At 51.2% G+C, this 19,741-nt stretch overlaps 1 protein-coding gene across 5 annotated transcripts in view; it reads left to right on the forward strand.

The window, feature by feature from the left end:
* SYK (spleen associated tyrosine kinase) overlaps positions 1–17,120 on the forward strand; it is a 76,005-nt gene extending 58,885 nt beyond the window's left edge. For all 5 annotated transcript variants that reach the window (XM_028117295.2, XM_028117299.2, XM_028117297.2 and 2 more), the window contains 6 exons: positions 784–961; positions 3,426–3,635; positions 4,560–4,749; positions 8,999–9,139; positions 9,822–9,934; positions 14,910–17,120. In XM_028117295.2, coding sequence (XP_027973096.1) covers positions 784–961; positions 3,426–3,635; positions 4,560–4,749; positions 8,999–9,139; positions 9,822–9,934; positions 14,910–14,982 — 905 coding nt within the window. In that variant the 3' untranslated portion in view covers positions 14,983–17,120. The remainder of the gene's footprint in view (positions 1–783; positions 962–3,425; positions 3,636–4,559; positions 4,750–8,998; positions 9,140–9,821; positions 9,935–14,909) is intronic.
* Positions 17,121–19,741: the final 2,621 nt, after the last annotated feature.

A 19,741-nucleotide genomic window follows, 5' to 3' on the forward strand; every position in this document is an offset into this window, starting at 1 on the left:
CAGCGGGGCCTCGGCCGGACCTCCTTGGGTTCTCGGCGTGACTCCAGGTTCTACTTGTATTGGTGCACTCGGTCTGTTTATTGCTACAAAAACGGCCCCCAAATGTAGTAGCTTAGTGCAGCAGTCATTCAGTTACGTCCTGCAGGTCAGGGGCCTGGGCCAGGCTGGGCAGTGGGGAGGCCGTGGGGAGGTCGGGGCACAGGGCTGGCCGGCATCTCAGTCTCCACGCTGACGGGGCCCCTCCCTCGGTGTCCCCTCGAGGGCTGGCTTATACTTTCTCCCAGCATGGAAGGGACCCAGGCACCTGGTGTCTGAGGCTCAAGAACCAGTCTTCCAGCCAACAGGGAAGGGAGGGTGCCTGGTCATTTATAACCTCACCTGACTCGCCAACGTCATTTCCAGTATAGTCCATTGGTTGACACAGTGACAAAAGCCACTGGGGGCGGATAGTGACATAGACTTCACCCCTCGATAGAAGGAGGGTCAGAGTTTTCAGACAGTGTAAAGCCATCCATTAGGGAGGCTTCTGGCATGAAAGACCCTTTTTCTGTGCACATCCGTGCAAGAACGGGGTCGAGTCCCATGGGGGTGAGGGGCTTTTTGCTGCCGCCCCCTAACAAACCAGGAGAGACTGTGCCCTGAGTGCTCACCAGCATCGCAACTGTCAGAGGTGATCAAGGTCTGGAAAGGCAAGGTGTGCCGATAGGAGGCAGGAGCGGGAGATATGGGGATTTTCAGCAGGGACCCAGCACCCGGGTCGGGTGTCTCTTGACCGCCTTGCAGATGCCCAGAGAGAAGCCATGCCCATGGACACCGAAGTGTACGAAAGCCCCTACGCTGACCCGGAGGAGATCAGGCCCAAGGAGGTCTACCTAGACCGCAAGCTGCTGACCCTGGAGGACAGTGAGCTGGGCTCTGGCAACTTCGGGACCGTGAAGAAGGGCTACTATCAGATGAAAAAGTAAGTCGTGGCCACACCGCTGCACGGCGCGTTCTCCCGTGAGCTGACGTTCTAGAAACCGCCACACTCCACGCTTCCTGTGCATTTAGTCCCAAACACGAACTCTGACCCAGCAGGGCTGAATCCTTCTTTGTTAACGGTGTATGGTTGTCCGTTTCTGGTACAGCTACAACGCAAGCATTCATTGTGTATACTAGCTTTGTATACACCAAGTACGTATATTAGTTTGCACGTAGGAAGCATGCCTTTCAGAGCATTCGAAAGTAGAAACAAGCAAAACGTAATAAAATGAGAACATCCTGTTTGTACCACCCAGATAGCCCTACTGTTAACTAACAGTAGTGTCTATATATTATTTGGGTCTTTTAATGCACACACATACACACATGTATTTTTTAATTAAAATGCAATTACTCAGTGACAGAAACACAGCATTTTCAGGTATTTTATTTTATTTTTTAAATCATGTCACATTTCTCTTACCCAGAAAATTCCTGATTATGGACATCATTAGTGTAATTGTTTATCTGCTTTTTCCTATAATTTCAGATCACAACACATACCGTACAATAGTTAGAATTGCTGTGTCACTGAAATCTCTGCACCTCATTTGCTCTTTAGAAGGTGTCCTGCATGGAATGTTCAGTAAATGTGCCAGACTGTAGAGTGCTTTGAAACAGACCCTATCTCTGAGTGTGTATGTTTGAATTAATACGTTACTGATACGAATATAGTTGGGTTTAGTTGTTTGATATTATTTTGAATTATGACATTTTATAGATGTTTTATCTTGAGTAGGTAAATTTACATTACTCAAGTGTCAAGAACGTAGGCAAAGCATTCACGGAAACTCTTGCTTTCAAATCCTGTTTTTCTGGGTGCATGTAATTGATAGGCTCGTTCAAAAATCTGTGCATGCATATCACAGTCATTTGTGGAATGAATATAAATTACTCTGTATTAAGGTGTAAATTTCCTCAACTAGTTCGTGACACTTAAATTCCTTGCTTAATTAAATACATATTTTAACACAGACAATAACTATGGATATGTAATTTCAACTAGAGGGTTTGGGGAGAGGAGAGGAGATGTTTTTAATCATGGATGTGTATTACAGCTTATTGAGTACTGGTTTTTTCTGCTGAGATGACCTTATGGTTTTTCTCCTTTGTTGTGTTTATGTGGTGAAGGACACTGATTTTCAGATGTTAAAGCCACCTCGCCTTCCTGGAATAAACCCATCTTTGTTCTTGAATTAGATATTCATTTTTTTCATAAATCACTGAATTGAATTTACTAATATTTCTGTTAGAATATTTGCATTTAGGTTCATGAGAGAGATCAGTAAATGGTTTTCTTGGAAGTTTCTTTTTCCGGTTTTGGCATCAAGGTATAATGCTGGCCTCAAAGTGAATTGGAAGGTTTCCTTCCTCTTCTCTTTTCTGCAAGAGATTGTGGGTGTTTTTTCTTCCTTTACTACTGGGAAGGATCGAGAGGTTTCTCTTGTTCATTTTGACCCCTACCTCACGCCATACACAGAGCCAGTTTCAGGTGGATGGTAGTCAGAAATGTGGAAAGGTAACATGATGCACTGACTAGAGAGAGCATAGAGAAGTAGCTCCATGATTGTAGGAGGGGGAGGGAGGCTCCTGGGGGTGCTTGTGTAGGATCTACACCTTGCGTTCAGTGTGGAAACACTTGTTAAACTCTACACTGAAGTGATCTGGGTTTTTGTGAATGTATGTTAGACTTACCCCATTGTTCTCTTATTTTACCATCTTTTTGGACAGTTCTGTTTTTATTCTCCCATTTCGGAGTTCAACAAAGGAGATGTTCTTCCTGCACACATGCGGGAAGAGAAATGCACTTTTTTCAAATCATACAGAGTTAACTTCCATTCATTTATGTAAGTCCCACTATATCAGAATATTTTCAGGAGGTCCCACATGACCTGTGAGATGTTTTTATAAGAAAGTGAAAAACAATTTTTTGCAAAGTTGTTGAAGCTTGCTTAAAATTGTCAATGCTCATTTTAAAAAGTGTTTTGTAAACTATGAGCTTTAACGATGTATGCTTTTTAATTCTGCACCCGGAGGTTCACTTTTAACATATATCAAAGGAATGTTATAGTCACACACATGACAGATAATCTGAGATGGCAAATCTGAAGATATTGCAGGAATCCATGCATGTTGCAATTTGTGAGGTTTATTTGAAAATTATTTACATATCCCGTAATATTTAGGCTCTGCTTGGTTGGGTATTTTTCAGCACCTCGTCATTATCTGTAACTAATACAGTGTTACTGTTTGTCTATAAAATGAGAGAACAAGGTTGTAACTACCTCCATAACACCATTTCTGGCATAGCAATTATGTTTTATGGAAGGTAATTCCCTAGAATTAGGGAACTTAGAACTTAGCCACTTTGAAAAGTTTCTTATGTATTATGATTTCTTATGCAGAGTTGTGAAGACAGTGGCTGTGAAGATTCTGAAGAACGAGGCTAATGACCCGGCTCTTAAAGATGAGTTATTAGCAGAAGCGAACGTCATGCAGCAGCTCGATAACCCTTACATCGTGCGCATGATCGGGATATGTGAAGCCGAGTCCTGGATGCTGGTTATGGAGATGGCAGAACTGGGTCCACTCAATAAATATTTACAGCAGAACAGGTATGTTTCGGTCCCCAAGGAGCTGACGCTGTGGTGGGGCAGGGCCCGCCTGCCCGGTGTATGTCATAGTCCGATTGCTATGTTGGCCCACACTCAGGGACCTTGAGGGAAGAGGGAAGAGAGTTGTAGTCTTTGGATCAAAAGCTCTTTTAGCTCTTATTGTGCTCAGAAAAACTCCAATCCAACAATTTGGTCTTCATTCTCCTTTGCTCTCTCTATATTGCTCGGCCTCAGAATATCCTGGCAATCAGTCTCTCCTCACTAGGCAGAACATGCCATACCTAGTGAGAGAAATATTAAAATAAACATTTTAAAAGGGCGTAACAGTGATTGATGTCTTATGTGTCTGGCTGACCTCTACGTTCCCACGAGTAATTCTGAAAATAACTGTTGCTGTTAATGGATTACAAGCATTGGTGGGGGATTCATGGCTCATTTACGGCCATTGTTGAGATGGAGTAAGTCACATGGGATAAGTCTTAATAATAGCCACTGATCACTTGGTCCCATTTGATACATTACGTGTGTACTCTACTTAGATTGTGTCTCTAATCAGCGTAGGAGGGAGGAGGTAAGCCCCACTTCACAGGTAAGAAACTGAGACTCAGAGGTGGTTTTGTTACCTGTCCAACGTTGGAACAAGGATTTCAACCAAAGCCTGGCTGTCCATGAGTCAGGTCTGTCCACCCCAATTATACTGCAGTTCAATTCAATTCATGCAATTCAAAGCACACCTTGAAAATTGTACCAGTTGAATACCAGGATAACGGTGCTCAGTTCTGAGCAGCTGTAAGCTAACAAGGTTGTTTGTCACCACTTATTACTCTTAAGAAAAATAGGAAATGAGAGGAATGAAGAGCATGGTTGGTTGGTCCCAGATGGACTGCTGTCCACCATCACTAAAGACACATCTATAACTTTCAGGCACGTTAAGGATAAGAACATCATAGAGCTGGTCCATCAGGTTTCTATGGGAATGAAATATCTGGAGGAGTGCAATTTTGTGCACAGAGATCTGGCTGCAAGAAATGTATTGCTGGTCACTCAACATTATGCCAAGATCAGTGATTTCGGACTTTCCAAAGCACTTCGTGCTGACGAAAACTACTATAAGGTATGAAAAATTTCTCCAGTATGCAAAGCAGGTGGTGAGAATCTGAAATGCAAGTGTTTGTGTTCTTTATTTGATTATGATAGGGTTTCAAGAAGCAATTTACCTATTGAATTTGCCTATGTAAAAAATGTTCTTGTTAAGCTTTGATTATGTTGTTTTATAAAATGAAAATACTCTAATATATCACAACTTGGGTTTACTCTGAATAGTATCTTCCAAACTATATTCCTGGGAACAAAAAGGAATCAAGGTATTAATTGATAATTCATTAAAAAAAAAAACACACACACACACACACAAGAATAGAATTCTTTCCTTAAATTACTTTGGAAAAATGTGTTGAACAGGTTGATCCTTACAGGATTTCTCAGAGCCCCCCCTCAACCCCCAAAATGAACTGATAGCAACGAAAGGAAGGGAAAAACATAAGAAAGCCTCATATGAACTCGGTCACAGTGTGTATGTTGAGTCTAGGTTGATCAACTAGAAAATGTAATGGGAAGGGAACTCAGATAGTGAAAGAGGGGGCCAAGAACAGATTTCCAACTCTCCAGGTCCCTGGGAGAGTCCAGCATTCTCAGAAATAGACGGCCCACCCTGAGGCTCTCACTTGAGGATGGCAGGATGGGGGCCGTGGGATTGCCCTGGGCGCCACACCCTGGAGTGCGGGGTCCCCCACTCGCCCACCCTCTCACTTCTCTCTGGGACGGCCGCCGTGCGTGTGGCAGATGGGGACAGTGGGTCTTGGTCAGCTAGGGACTGGCATAAGGATGAGCAGCAAGACGCCCGAGTGGCTCTTTTGGTTGGGTGACTGCCTTCGGCTCGGGTCGTGATCCTGGGGTCCCGGGATCGAGTCCCGCATCAGGCTCCCTGCTCAGCGGGGGGGCCGCTTCTCCCTCTGACCCTCCCCCCTCTCATGTGCTCTCTCTCTATCTCATTCTCTCTCTCAAATAAATAAATAAATCTTTTTTTTAAAAAAAAAAAAGGATGAGCAGCAAGAGCAGAGCTGTCCAGCAGTACTCCATCCTCCAGAGAGAAGCTGGCTCCAGAGCAGAGCCCCTTCAGAGATGAGCCACCATTAGAAAAGCACCGAGTGAGCCCTTTACAGACACCGGGGGGAAGTGAAGCAGAGGAAACGGCAGCCTAGAGGGACAGCCCCAAGCACACGCCAGAGAAAAGCAGGTGTTCCGTCCGGAGGCACTTTGGAACACACGCTTCATCGTGATAACTAGAGAGGAAAATCTAGACTGAATAGCTACACAGAAAGAGATGGGAGAACAGCGCCATTTTACCTGCCTGAGCCCATCCATGAAAATGGAAACAAAAAATAGCAGGAGTAGCTATATTTATAGCAAACAAAATAGACTTGAAGTCAAAATCTGTAACAAGAAACAAAGAACGTCGTCGTATAATAATGATGGCATCAATTCATTAAGAAGTTATAACAGTTCTAAATATATATACACCCAATGTTGGGGAACTTTCTGAATATAACCTGAATAAACAAATACTAACATATCTGAAGGGAGAAGTAGGCAACTATACATTAGTAGTAAGGATTTTCAGTACCCCACTTTTATCTATGGATAGGTCATTCAGACGGAAAATCAATAAGGAAACACTGGACTTGAACTATACTTTAGGCCAAATGGATCTTAACAGAATTCACAGGTGAATTCTGCCAAGCATTTAAAAGAGACTTAATGCCAGTCCTTCTCAGACTCTTCCAAAAAATGGAAGAAGAGGAAACATGCTCAAACTCCTTTTCCAAAGCCAGCATTACCCTGATCCCAAGGCCAGATAAGGACAGTACCACAAAAGAAAACTATAGGCCAAAATCCCTGCTGAACATACATGCAAAAGTTCACAATAAAATACTGGCAAACTGACTTCAGCAACACATTAAAAGAATCATACACCACAATCAAGTGGGATTTATCCTGGGATGCAAGGATGGTTCAACATCTGCAAAACAATAAATGTGGTACACTGCATTAATAGAATGAAAGATAAAAGTCATATGGTCATCTCAATAGATGCAGGAAAAGCATTTGACAGATTCCAGTATCCTTTAATGATGAATACTTTCAACAAAGTGGGTATAGAAGGAACATGCCTCAACACAATAAAGGCATATATGACAAGCCCACTGCGCACATCAGACTCAATGGAGAAAGACTGAAAGCTCTTCCTCTAAGATCAGGAACAAGGAAGGATTCCACTCATACCACTCCTACAGTATGGAGGCTCCTAAAACAGTTAAAAATAGAGCTACCCTATGGCCCAGCAAATTATACTACCAGGTATTATCCAAAGGATGCCACCACAGTGATTCAAAGGGGCACATGCACCCCAATATTTATAGCAGTAATGTCCACAACACGTGGGTAAGGAGAAGAATCAAAAAGTAAAGTGCAAAACACATGTCCCTAACTTTTCTACCTCCCAAACGTATATGTTACCTACCTGTACTTGGATATAGATTTTTTTCTGGAAAGATTCAGGAAAAATGATCAAACGCGCCCATCTCTATGGCTGAAGATTTGAAGTTGGTGGAGAGAGACTTCACTTTTTGACATATTTAGGACTCATCAAAGGGTCATCTTTTTTTTTTTTTTAAAGATTTTATTTATTTATTTGAGAGAGAATGAGAGATAGAGAGCACGAGAGGGAAGAGGGTCAGAGGGAGAAGCAGACTCCCCGCTGAGCAGGGAGCCCGATGCGGGACTCGATCCCGGGACTCCAGGATCATGACCTGAGCCGAAGGCAGTCGCTTAACCAACTGAGCCACCCAGGCGCCCCTAGGGTCATCTTTATATCACCTCAAAATTTAAATTAAAATTGAAATAACACATATGACTATATTGTTCACAACTTTGGAAACCAGAATCTAAAAATAATGTGTTACATGATTGAGACAAAAGGGTAATCAGAGTGTCATTTAGAGACACCCATGGTGCCTATGGTCTCAGAGCGATGTCCTGGGCTGGGGCCCTGCTGACCCACCGTGGGGCAGCCCACCTCCCTCCCTCCCCCCAAGCGTGCTTGTTAGCGTGACCTCCCCAGGAGGCAGCAGGACTGACTTACGCACCGAACTCTAAGCCCCAGAGGAAAGGGTTTCTGCTGGGCACAATTTTGATCTCTTTACTACCCCTTGCTTTTTTAACCAACTGAACCACCCAGGCGCCCTCCCCTTGCTTTTTTAAATTAAAAAGTTGAAAACATTTTTGGAGCACTTGGCTATCTCCATCGGTGGAGCATGGGACGCTTGATCTCAGGGTTGTGAGTTCAAACCTCACGTTGGGTGTAGAGATCACTTAAAAATAAAATCTTAAAAAAGAGAAAAGTTTAAAACATTTTTAAAGCCATACTAGCAGTCTGTGACAAAATAACGTTGGCCGAAAACCATAGACAAGTACCCAGTAATAGTTAACTATTCTTGGGAATAGCCCAGTATTTCTTGGAGCACAACCATGAAGCTAAAATTCAGGCTGGGCTCTTGTGTTGGCACAAGCTCCATGAAGCTGTGAGTAGCCAAAGGAAGAGGCAAGAGAAAAAGACAAAAAGGCACAAGAAATACAGCCTGAATCTTAAAAAATACAATGAAATCTTAAAATTTTAATTTTTTTAAGATTTAAATATCTATTTTTAAGATTCGGACCAAATACGTACATGCACACACGCACAGGGCATTTCATGAGTCATTTTTTTTTTAATTTTTTTATTTCATGAGTCATTTTATTCCTTTTTTTTTTATTTTGGTTAACACACATCAATTTTATCTGTTGACATAAATTTTACCATCTGAACCATTTTTAAGTGTGCACGTCAGTCATGTTAAGAACGTCCCCTGTGCTTACAGCCACTCTCCAGAATTCTCTGAAACTCTGTCCTCATTAGACAGCGACTCCCCTGTCCTGCTCAAGCCCCCCATTCCCTGGCAATCGTCCCTGTGACTTGGACCCTCTCGGGGCCTCGGGTGAGTGCTTTCATGCAATATTAGTACTGCAGGGACTTGGCCGGCTGACTGCACCGAGCCTGATGTCTTCAGGCTCCATCCATACTGTTATGTGCGTCAGAAGTCCCTTCCCACTGGAGGCCCGGTGATACTCCATCGCGTGGATATGGACCTGCTGTTTATCCAGTCCTCCGGCGGGGGACGCGTGGGGACCCCGCACCGTTTGCTGCTGTGAACCCAGGCGTCCACAACCCAGTTGTCACCGAGGGTCTCTGTCTGCTTTGCTTTCAGGCCCAGACCCACGGGAAGTGGCCGGTGAAGTGGTACGCTCCAGAGTGCATCAACTACTACAAGTTCTCCAGCAAGAGCGACGTCTGGAGCTTTGGGGTGTTGATGTGGGAGGCGTTCTCCTACGGGCAGAAGCCCTATCGGGTGAGCCCCTGCTATTTCGGTTCTAGCTACGTGGCCAGCCCAACAGACAAGCCCCGGATGATTGTCACAGGACGTCAAAAATCATAAACTCCTAAAATCTGGGCTCCCTGTCTGAGTCTTTCACTGTCTTTTGACAGTGAGCAGTGGATATGACCTCCATTTATTCTAAACTGAAAAAAAAATGTGATATTAACTGCACAGTTTACTTAGTTTCATTGTGCATTACACTTATAAATATGCATAAAAGAGACCCACGTTGACATTATAATTAGAGTGGAAATATATGTGTGTATATATATATATATATTTATTTATTTATTAACTGGCAGTTCAGTTAAATATTTTAGATTTTTTAAAATCAAAATATGCATACCAAAAAGGGCACCTGTGCTAGAATATAGCTTGATGAATTTTCACAAACGGGTGTGCCCGTGAAACCAGCCCCCAGATGATGAACAGAAGGCCCACTGTGCCCGCTGCACGCACAAGTCGTTCCCCAAGGGCAACCCCGTCTGACTCCTAGATCATGGGTTAGGGGCTCCGGTTTGTGTACTTTTTATAAGTGAAATTGTGCAGCGTGTACTTTTGCCTCTTTGGGGTGGGAGTAAGACTTATCTGTTGTGTTTTGTTTTGTTTTGCTGAACGCTGCCTTAAACAAGCTTGGGTATGTTTTGCATTTTAGGGCATGAAAGGCAGTGAAGTTTCGGCTATGCTGGAGAAAGGAGAGAGGATGGGGTGCCCCACCGGGTGTCCAAGGGAGATGTACGAGCTGATGAAGCTGTGCTGGACGTATGAGTGAGTACCCGGGATGCCCTGCAGTTTATGCAAAGGCCCGGGGCAGGTGGGAAGGCCGTGGAAAGTAGCAGCGACTCTGTGTTTCCGTGAACCAGGGCCGTGCTCCCTTCTAAACAAAGAGCGGTGGGGTGGCTTGCTTCCCAGACCAGGCGCTCATATTCTTCGGTCTAGAGAATAAGTTTAGACAATGAACTCTAATCCAGGGTCCCCAAATTTAAGTGTAGATGGTACCAGCTGGGGTAAGGGTGGTCAGCGTAGAAAGGTGTTGGTGGGAGTCCGGGCTGGTGCCGTGTCCCACTTCTGGCAGCAGGGGCTGGCGGAGGTACTCAGCAGGGGAATGAGTATCATACTTGCCTGATTTCCTGACCGCCCTTCCAGGCAAGACCGTGGGTGTCATCCAGGTCGCAGGGGGATCGGCCAGGGGAGCACTTCCCCGGAAGTGACTCAGACCTCGGACAGTGGCCCTCAGTATCTGCCGCGTGCCGTCATATGTCCTGCCTGGGGGAGCGCATGTGATGTTGTAGGCTGGTGGTGTTCAGGGCAGCTCGGCGGGCCAGAGACATGCACCACAGCTGACAGTCAGGGACGTGGCCTTTGACCTTGCCCGGATCGGTGGCCCCGTGCGTGGGCCGTGGGGAGCCCCCGAGCCTGGTCTCCGTGTCTCTGACCCCGGCATGTGCCTGTGCGCCCTCGGAGCTCCTAGGTGCTGTGGGTGTGTGATCTAGAGGAGCCGCGTTCTTGCCCTTCCATGGCTTCAATACTTAGGGTCAGGTTGCTGTCAGAGACTCGGGCTGATGGAGCAAGAGCATCTGGAAGGTGAGGAATATTCCAAGTGCTTTCAGATGCCGCCAGGGATTCTGTAACTCCCTGAGGACGATCGTCCACCACAGCTGGGAGTGGAAGTAAAGAATGCCATCATTATCTAGAAGGGACCCAGGGTCAGGCCCCAGGGGAGAAAGCAGATGTTTCCCTGGCTGACGCTGTGGACACGGTCCAGGGAAAAGGCCTTTGGCGGGGGTCCGATGGAGCCGCTGGGGACAGCGCAGGCTTGTTCTAGCATCCAGCAGGCACCGTGCACCCTGCATGGCTTTGGAGACCCTGCAGGCTGTGAGGATTCTTTGGGGGCTGACCTCCAGGTTGGAAATGAGCTCACAATGCCTTTCCTCTGTGCACTTGGGTCCCAGCCTCTGGCCTAAGCAACCGCTCCTTCCCAAGGACCCTGGGTCGGGTGACCCCCAGCAGCAGGGCAAGGCCAGGGGTCAGGCGCAGCCCTGGGGGAGGGCACTTACTAGAAGTAAGTTAACTTGGAGAAGAAGGATCCTTCTCCTGTGGAAGGTTTCGCTTCCCCCGGGAATACTCTTGAAATCATTCTGAAACACATTTTAAAACCTGAAATTAAAATCAACTCTCAGGGAGGTCGTTAAAATTAGTGTTTTGGCATTTAATGCTAAGACTGACAGGTTTATTTCTATCTGCTGTCCTTTGTGTTTGCCAATGAGGAGGGTGGGGGGGGCGGGAGGGGCCTCAGGGCGGGGGCGGGTGTGAGGGGTGGGCCCCGTGGGGTGGGGCGGCCAGGGCGCCACCTTCTGCCACAGCCCCCGCCTGGCTCAGGGGCCGTGAGCCCGCCCAAGCCGCTCAGCACCGGGCGCGCTCTTCCCGTGACTCAGTGCATCCGGAGCGGGCGCTCTGCCCACCTGTCCGCGCGGGACCCGGATGGCTCCTTGCACCGTTCTTGGCCACATGGTCCCCACAGGGAGGACACACAGGGGACACAGGTCTCCTGGGTACTCACCAGACCTGGGGTGTGTGTGCTCACCGGGAGGTTGCGGTTACATCACAGTGAGGCCTACAGGCAGGGACGTCTTTGCCCCGGCTTCCAACCCAAGCGTGCACTCTGGCGAGTTCCATGTCGCCAACAGAGAACCAGCCACAGCGTTTAAGTATCAGCCAGGTAAAAGCAGTGATGGCAGTCCATGCCCGAGATGAGAAACGATGAGTCCTTATCAGTCTTGGGTTCATTTTCCAGCAAAGCTGTATTTCTGAACGTTCAGGTTCTTCTGGTAGTGACCTGACAAAGGGCAGAGGGGGGTTCGGAGACTCGGTCTCAATGTAAGTAGTGAGATGATGTGCCCTTGAATGGCAAAACACCCTTTTCTTGGGCACGGCCACCAAGGAGCCCTCAGACACCAGGCGATGGTCTGGCAGCCAGGTCCCTGCCCAGGGCCCTCAGGGCGACGCCTGGCCAGGACCGCCGGCAGCCGCTGCGTTCACCCAGCCTCCCCTGCGGTCCCATGGTGTGTCCCGGAGCAACATTGTGGGGACTTTCCAGGGTGGGGGCCGGAACCCTGGGCAGGTGGACATCCCCCCTGGCCCCCTGGCTTTGCAGAGGGGAACAAGGCGTTCTGAGCAGCACCTGCAGAGGTCACACTGAGGGCAGGGGGGCAAGTCAGGGCCAGGAAGGGAAGATGGGCCCCGAGGAAAATGGGGAGCAGCAGGGCTGGGGGCTTCGGTTGTGTTTTACAGAGTCGGTGTATGGCCTGTAATTAGGGATGCCAGTGGGAAAAACCCTTGCTAATCGGGAGAAGTTGGGTCTCTTCACCCTGAAAAATGGGCTCCTGCTTACTGGAGAAAAGCCCAGGACGCTGGGGATCTCTGAGGTCGGGAATGATCTAGGGGGAGCTCGAAGTGCTGCTTAAAGATCAGTAAACCCGAGCAATGGGGTGACTCTGCCTGTTCCATCTGGAGGCCCGCCCCTGGCTCCCTGCTCCGCTCAGTGCCAAGTCCGTTCCCTCTGAGCGCCCCGTCCCCGGGCACCCCATCCGCTGAGCGCCCCAGAGTTCACGTAGCCTGCACTCACCACTGGAGGTGCTGTGTGCAAGCCACCATCCCATCACCCGGGGTGGGGGTCAGCAAGCCTCGGGGAAGGCCCAGACCCTGCCCTGCGAGAGCCTACAGGCGAGGGGAGGGGTGAACAGGCGATAGACGAGCTAAGGAATCTGTGTGCTCTCAAAAGGTAGTGAGTCCGATGGCATTTCGGGGCCCAGGCCATGGCCCAGGAGGGTGTTGTACGTGTGAGTGGGGTCTCAGAGTACCTCCCGTGTGCAGGTGCTTTCTCATGCAAGGAGCTATAGCACCGGCCTGGGGCCCAGAAGCACATGGAGCTTCCAGAACCTGGTGCATTCCATGAAGTGAATACAGAGGAGCCCTGAGTATTCTCCAGGCTTTTTGAGGCATTTTTTTGTTGTTCTTGTTTTATCCATTCTAAACAGTCAACTAGGTGGATGAATCAATCAATACGTGATAGATGGCTAGACAGATGATGGATAGGTAAGTAGCTAGGTAGGTAGACACATACATACACACCTCAAGACCTATCACTGACACACTCTATTGACCCCCTCCACGTACGTACCGGTGGACACTTACCTGGAGGAGGTCACGACCCTGGGCTGGTTGTGCTAGAGAACTGGGTGTTGGGAGGCAAACGTGCCACAGATTAGCCCCCCATGAGCCCGTGATCACGCACGCTATCTTTGGTTAGAGGTTCACATTGGCCTCCATCGGGGAGTGGCGTCCCACCTGAGGACCGCAGGATGAGGGGCGAGGGGCAGGGGTGCGGGCAGTGAGGAAAGAGGGGCTGCTGGCCCGAGGGCCCGAGCGGAGAAAGCCCCCCGAGGCCCCAGGAGGCCGATGCGGGCAGGTGGGGACAGACAGGATGCTCACACGTGTAGGACGCTTGGCCACACTGGCTGAAGCTCAGCATCTTGGCATCATGCTCAAGTGTCGAGGAGAGATCCCCTGGGAGGCTGGACCAGGTGTCCTTGCCGAGCGCCGGTCTGTATCCCTATGTCGGTTAGTTTGCTTGGTGCCTGGCTGCTGGGTGGATGGAGACTCAGGAGCTCCGTGCATTTGGGTCCCCAGAGCTGGAGGGGAACGTTCGGTTTTGCAAAGATGATGAGGTGTGTTGTTTGACTGTAGAAGGAGGGAGGCTGTCCATCTGGGTAGACACAGCCTCCACCTACGCTCCTGCACCCGGGCTTGGCCCCCAGCCCTCCTGGAGGACAGCTTGGTGGCCAGAGGCGTGGTCCCCACAGCCGTGCCTGAGGTGGCCTGTGTCCCCAGCCATGACCGCAGACGGCTGTAAATTCCAGCAGTCCATTATGGTTTTTCCTTACTCTTGAAAGCTATAGGTGAAACCATTTATTTTGATGGCATTTGACAAAACCCATTTGGGTTCCGTGGAAGCCGCACTCCTTGCGGTGGTGAGTGATTCTGGGCCCCTGTGAGCCTGCTGCCTGGCTGCCCCCCCAGACCCGCATGGAACCTCTTGAAATTCCAGTCTGAATGTGGACGCTTCCCCCAGTGCGACCTCAAGTTCTGTTTCACTTACTGGGCAACTTCACCCTCGGGCAGGATAGCCCCAAATCCCACAATGTAAGCAAAATTATTTCCACGCGGGGGCACGTTCTCACAGTTTTAAGAAATACTTCCTTCCAGCTGATGCTGTCCTGTGGGAGGAAGCAGAGAAGTCTAGGACAGGTTTTGAGTTTAATGCGAACCCGTATCAACAGCATTTTTTCAGAATATCCAGAGCTATCCGACCGGGGTGGGGAAGAAGGTACTTTAAATTGTGTCCATCTCTTTTTCACAGGATTCCGAGTCCAACTTGAAGTGGGTCTGGGGCCCATCGACCCACTAATACTTTTAGGCACATTCTGTTTTTGCTGGATCACAAGGGCAGAGTGTCCGACCTGGGGCTCAAAGATCCCGACTCCGAGGGCGAAACGTCTCCACGTTAAAGGTGGACACGAGTCCGTGGGCAGCCTGCCGCAGGCCGGTGGGGCGCTGCGGGGGCTCCTGGGCGCCGGGTGCAGGGGCTCCCGGGGGCGGGGCCCCAGGCACCTGTCGCCGGGGCTGGATCACAGCGCGTGCGCGCACAGACAGACCCACAGTAACGCGGGTCTTCCCGTTCCAGGGTGGAGAAGAGACCCGGCTTCGAAAACGTGGAGCTGCGGCTGCGCAACTACTACTACGACGTGGTGAACTAAGGGCCCCACGCCCTGCGCCGCTGCCGGGGGCCGGGGAGCGGTCACAGCAGAGCCCGCCCGACGCAGGGATTTCGAGAGCGTCCACCTCTCTCTCTGCCGTCGGGAGAGGCCAGCCTCGTGCGGGACATGACCGTTGTCCCCAAAGCCTGCCCCGGAGCACGCCCTCTGCAGAGCACGCCCTCCCCGAGGAGCCCGGGAAGAAAGACGGCAGGACCGGAGGGGGCCCGTGGATTCCTTTGTGTTTCTCGCCTGTGCAGTTTGCAGGACAGGTTCCAACGAGGATCCATGTGGGCATCCGAATCTCCAGCAGCCGGGAGGTGTCCCGGGCTCACCTGCACCGCCTGCCCTGCAGGGAAGGCGAGCGGAGGGGGTTTGGCTGCCTCCAGAACCTGGCGCCGACAGGTCCAAAGACTTAGCCCTGCCACCGAAAAGCTTTCCTGGCGATGAAAGTGCTTTGAGGCTTTAAAAAAGAAAAAAAAAAAATCAAGCTGGACCAGTACAGTTTCTAAGCGTGTAGCCAGTTAAAGGGGGGAAAAAGTCTGGATACTGCATTTGCTCTGTGCGTTCTGAGACACAAGACTCAAATCCATGGGACAGATGGGGCTGTGGGCATGAACTGGCTTGGCGTGCCTTCCCCCTGAGAGCCTCTCTCCCGCACACCCTCCCGGGACTGTGCTTGCTTGGAGGTGGTGGAGGGGAGAGGGCGTCTGTCCTCTCGGGCCTGAGCGAGGACAGACGGCAGGTGCATCGGGCTGTCCTCTCCTTAGGGAGGTCCGAGCTCCCCTCCCCTAGAGAGAGGGTACCTCCAGAATCTCCCGACTTTTTCTGTGTTCACGGTGGGGAGGGGGTGGGGACAACCCGGGGGCCAAGGCCATCTACAGTGAGTTTCCTAAGATTGTATTAATTCATAATAAAGCCACAGACTCTGAGCCTTGCTGCAAGCATGCCCGAGTGTGACTTTGGGTTGAAGATACGAGACCGGGAATTCTTGGCTAGCTCTCTGGTCTTAGCGAAGCCTTGAGTCATGTGTGAGCTTATACAAGTCATCAGCCCATGTGTGCCAGTTTGAAAGTCAGAGGGAGTTAGCTGTCATTCTTAGGGCAGCTGAGTCCCTGGGCCAGCGTCGGTCGTACCTGAGACATTTTAAAGTATACGTCCGGCCTGTTGTCGGGAGAGTTTCCCTTCTCATAGCAGGGCATCCAGGCACAGGGAAAAGCAGCAGTCAGCACCCTTGCTCAGCCAGAAAGAAACATGAGTCACTCATCGAACTGGTGGGAAGAAGCGTGTAGAACCCACCTGGGCTTTTTTGGAATCGTGCTAGCTGGCGGATTAATCATTTTGTTAAAGAGAGGGTCCCAGCGTGCTGAGCAGATACTCAAAACATGGGCAACATACATCAGAGTCCCTGAAATTAAAAAGCCGAGTGACAGGAACTCTGCGGGGGGCTGTCCATGGATTTGGAGTCATGCCTGCAAGGTTGGACGGAGCACTGGTGACCTCTGAGCAAGTGCTCGCGTCTCTGGCAGAGGCCGTGCATGGAAGGCTCCGTGATGTGAACGTCCGCAGTCTGGGAGGTGAGGATCCTCACTGGGCACTGGCCGCGGCTGGAGCTCACGGGCCCGCCACCCTCCTGACGGTTCTCTCTCCCCGGGCCTGAGCCCCCTCCCCATGCCTTCCCCTTCTGGTCCTTGTTCAGGAGCAGCAAGACGGCGTCATGGACACACCGCTCCAGCCAGAACCAGTCACTGCTGGTGCCACGCACACTGTGTCCCCCCCGGGGGACTGGAGCTTTCCGTAACACAACCCTAATCCATTCCGTGGTGACAGGGACTGCTTGTGGTTTTCCATGTGAGCGTGTCCCCACGCGGGCTGTCACCGGCTTCACAGTTCCCCCAGCCCGGTGGCCGCCGCCCTGCCTGGATGTCCACACGTGGAGGTGACTACTGGGTCCTCCGGGCACCCCCCTCCCACAGAGCACATGCCACCATTTCAGAAGAACGACTTTTTGCCACTGGACTTTTTTTTTTTTTCTAACTGTGATTTTTTAATAAAACTTTTAAATTAGCTTCGTGATGATTTTCATGGATATTATTGGAATGCTGTAGGTTGCACCGTCAAATAAACAGTGTTAAACAGCATCATTAAATGTGAAATTTTTTTTTTTTTTTTTTGTAAATGCTAAGTGCCCAGTTGAGTCCTAAAAAGCCGGATGCACGCAGATCCCTGGGAGCGGGTCCGGGAGCTTCTGTTGTGCAAAGGCCTGCCGAGGGGGGCCCTGGTGGGCCATGACCCCTGTTCCCGAGGTCTGCCCAAGGAGGGCCTAACAGCTCACCCCGTACCCACAGGAAAGAGGGGTGATGATCCCTGAAATCCGCACAGGCGCCAAAGCCCGGCTGGGGGTTGTGGGCTTCCCCTTTCCACATGAAGACAGCTTACGGGGCATCGGGGAGCAGAGGAATTCCAGAGTGTCCCCATCTCCATCTGCTTTAAAGGGGGTCACGCACGCACACTCCCACACACGTGTGCACACACCACATACATATGCACACCATGTGCACACGTGCCTACATATCACTCACAGGTACGCACGCACACCACACCAACATACACACCACCCACCGCACCCCACTCCCGGTGACCCTCTAGGTGCCAGTGTGGGGCAGTCCTGCCGCGGGGATGCGCTGCTGGCTGCTTTTGTCTCTGCCTCCTCCTCAGGCCCGGGGAGGAGCGTCAGTGCCTCTCCTGGCCACCGGCCTCCCTCGGGGTCCCACTGAAGAGCCTCCTGCTGCCGGCAGGCAGAGGTTTGAAGGCCTGTGCGGGCCGGCCTCACAGTCCCTTGGTGGCCCCGAGACCGGGACAGCCAAGGACGACACGGAGCGGGCCTGTGGCTCCAGACGTAGGGGCGCGTCAAGTGGCAGTGGTAACAGTGCGGTCAGCTGGTCCCCAGTGCCAACCGTGGTGGGTCCCCTACACCGGGGAGGCTCAGCCGCCGACCTGTGCGGACACCTGTGAGTGCAGATGCACTGGCCAGGGGCCCGGCTCTGAAAATACCAGGGGGAGCCCACCTCGTGGGGACCCGTGGGCCAGCTGGGTGGTGATCCAGGAAGCCAGCGACCTTGACCCTGAGCCTTCGACCCCGGGGGAGGGCGCAGGAACCACAGCGCCATGGAGGCAGGGGCGTGAGACAGATCTGTCGCTAAGTGAGCTCGGGCAGAGGGGTTTGAGACCCGTGCTTGCGGTTCCAGGGTGTGGACAGACTTCAGAACTAGTCGATAAATGCGTTCTCGGTTCAGGGAAGGAAGAAGCCTTTGCCAAGAGCCGGAATGAGGGTTTGCTTTTCCGCACGCTCTATTAGGGTAGAGATAGACGGTGCTGGACACTGCTCGTGGTCTGGGGAATGGTGGCCAGGGACAGCGGGTCCTCCTGAGTCCCTGCATGTTCTCGGGGGGTGGGAGCCAGGCAGAGGCGGAGCCCCAGCCCTGCTTCTGCACCTGTGAGCCTGAGCAGCGCAGCCGGACAGAACGGCTTGGGCAGCTCAGCTCGGCCTTGCCCGGGAAGGACCCCGGGGCCCGGCAGCCCACTCGCAGTTTGAGAAGCTGGGCAACAAAGACCTGTCCATGCGTTCTTGCCAGCTCAGCATTTCCCCGACTTCTCGGACCGCAGACCCGCTGTTGTGCTCAGTGCCCCGTTAGCAAGACGGGGCTGGTGTTCCGCACACAGGCCGGGAAACCGCACACGAGGGAGGTGGCTCTCCTGGGGACCCGGGGCGCGTGTGGGGAGCTAATTCCTTCCCTGACATCAGCCGGGGAGGCCGTTCGCTGTGCTGTTAGCTGAAGAACCAGCCCTGTCGTGATCTCAAATGTCGGTTTCTTTCACACACCATGTTCTCTCTCTCTCTCTTTCTCTCTCTCTCTCACACACACACACACACGCACACACATATAAGCAATCACTCCTTCAAAGAAAAAAAAGAAGAAATGGTAGCATCTCGCTACACCTGGGCCGCCCACGGCACAGAACTTGGTGTTTCGCCACCTAGACCTGTTTCAAAGGCCACTTAGGATTTTGGAGTTTTGCAGAATTAGCCTAGAGGGAAAAAAGCACAGTTTTCCGGAGCAGTGGCCGCCCAATCGGGCGACATCCGCCTGGTTTCCCTGGGTCAGTCCAGGGTGTGCAGACCTGGTCTTGCCCCCACCCACTGGCCCCCAGAGTTAATCCTCCCCCCGGTGTCCGCCACAGGCCTGGGCCTGGGGCTTGTCTTCCTATTTCACTTCCCAATGAAAGGTCTGCTTTTCCCAGGCCTCTCAGAGACTGCCCACCCGCTCTGGCTCCCGGGGAGGGTGGGTGGATGCCGGAGACCCAAGAACCGGGGCCATTCTCTGCACGCCTGCAGGCACTTTCTCTGTGGAATTGGACCAGTCCTCCTGCCCTCAAGAAAGCAGCGTAACCGGCACAGCAGGCTTTACAACAAATACTTCATCCCTCACGTGGTCCCCTGAGGCCTCGACAGTGGCCCTGTGGGTCCCAGAGGCCACTCCCTGCACTGCTGGCTGACGGGGAGGGATGCCTCCCCCCCACCCCCCGCCGCCTGGGTCCGTGTCCTTGGCCACTGGTGGTTCTTGGAGGCTTCTGGGAGAGAAAGCAGTTTGCCGCCTCATCCGCGGCACTTGAGAGTGGCATTACGATCTGTGGGTGTCCCCATCTTCCTTCTCCCCACCCTCAGCTTTTAGGAAGCACCCAGCCGAGCACTCAGGGGTCA

This window comes from Eumetopias jubatus, unplaced genomic scaffold (assembly GCF_037043125.1).
Source record: "Eumetopias jubatus isolate StellerSeaLion01/CBP00866 unplaced genomic scaffold, mEumJub1_p1.0 scaffold_15, whole genome shotgun sequence".
NCBI lineage: Eukaryota > Metazoa > Chordata > Mammalia > Carnivora > Otariidae > Eumetopias > Eumetopias jubatus.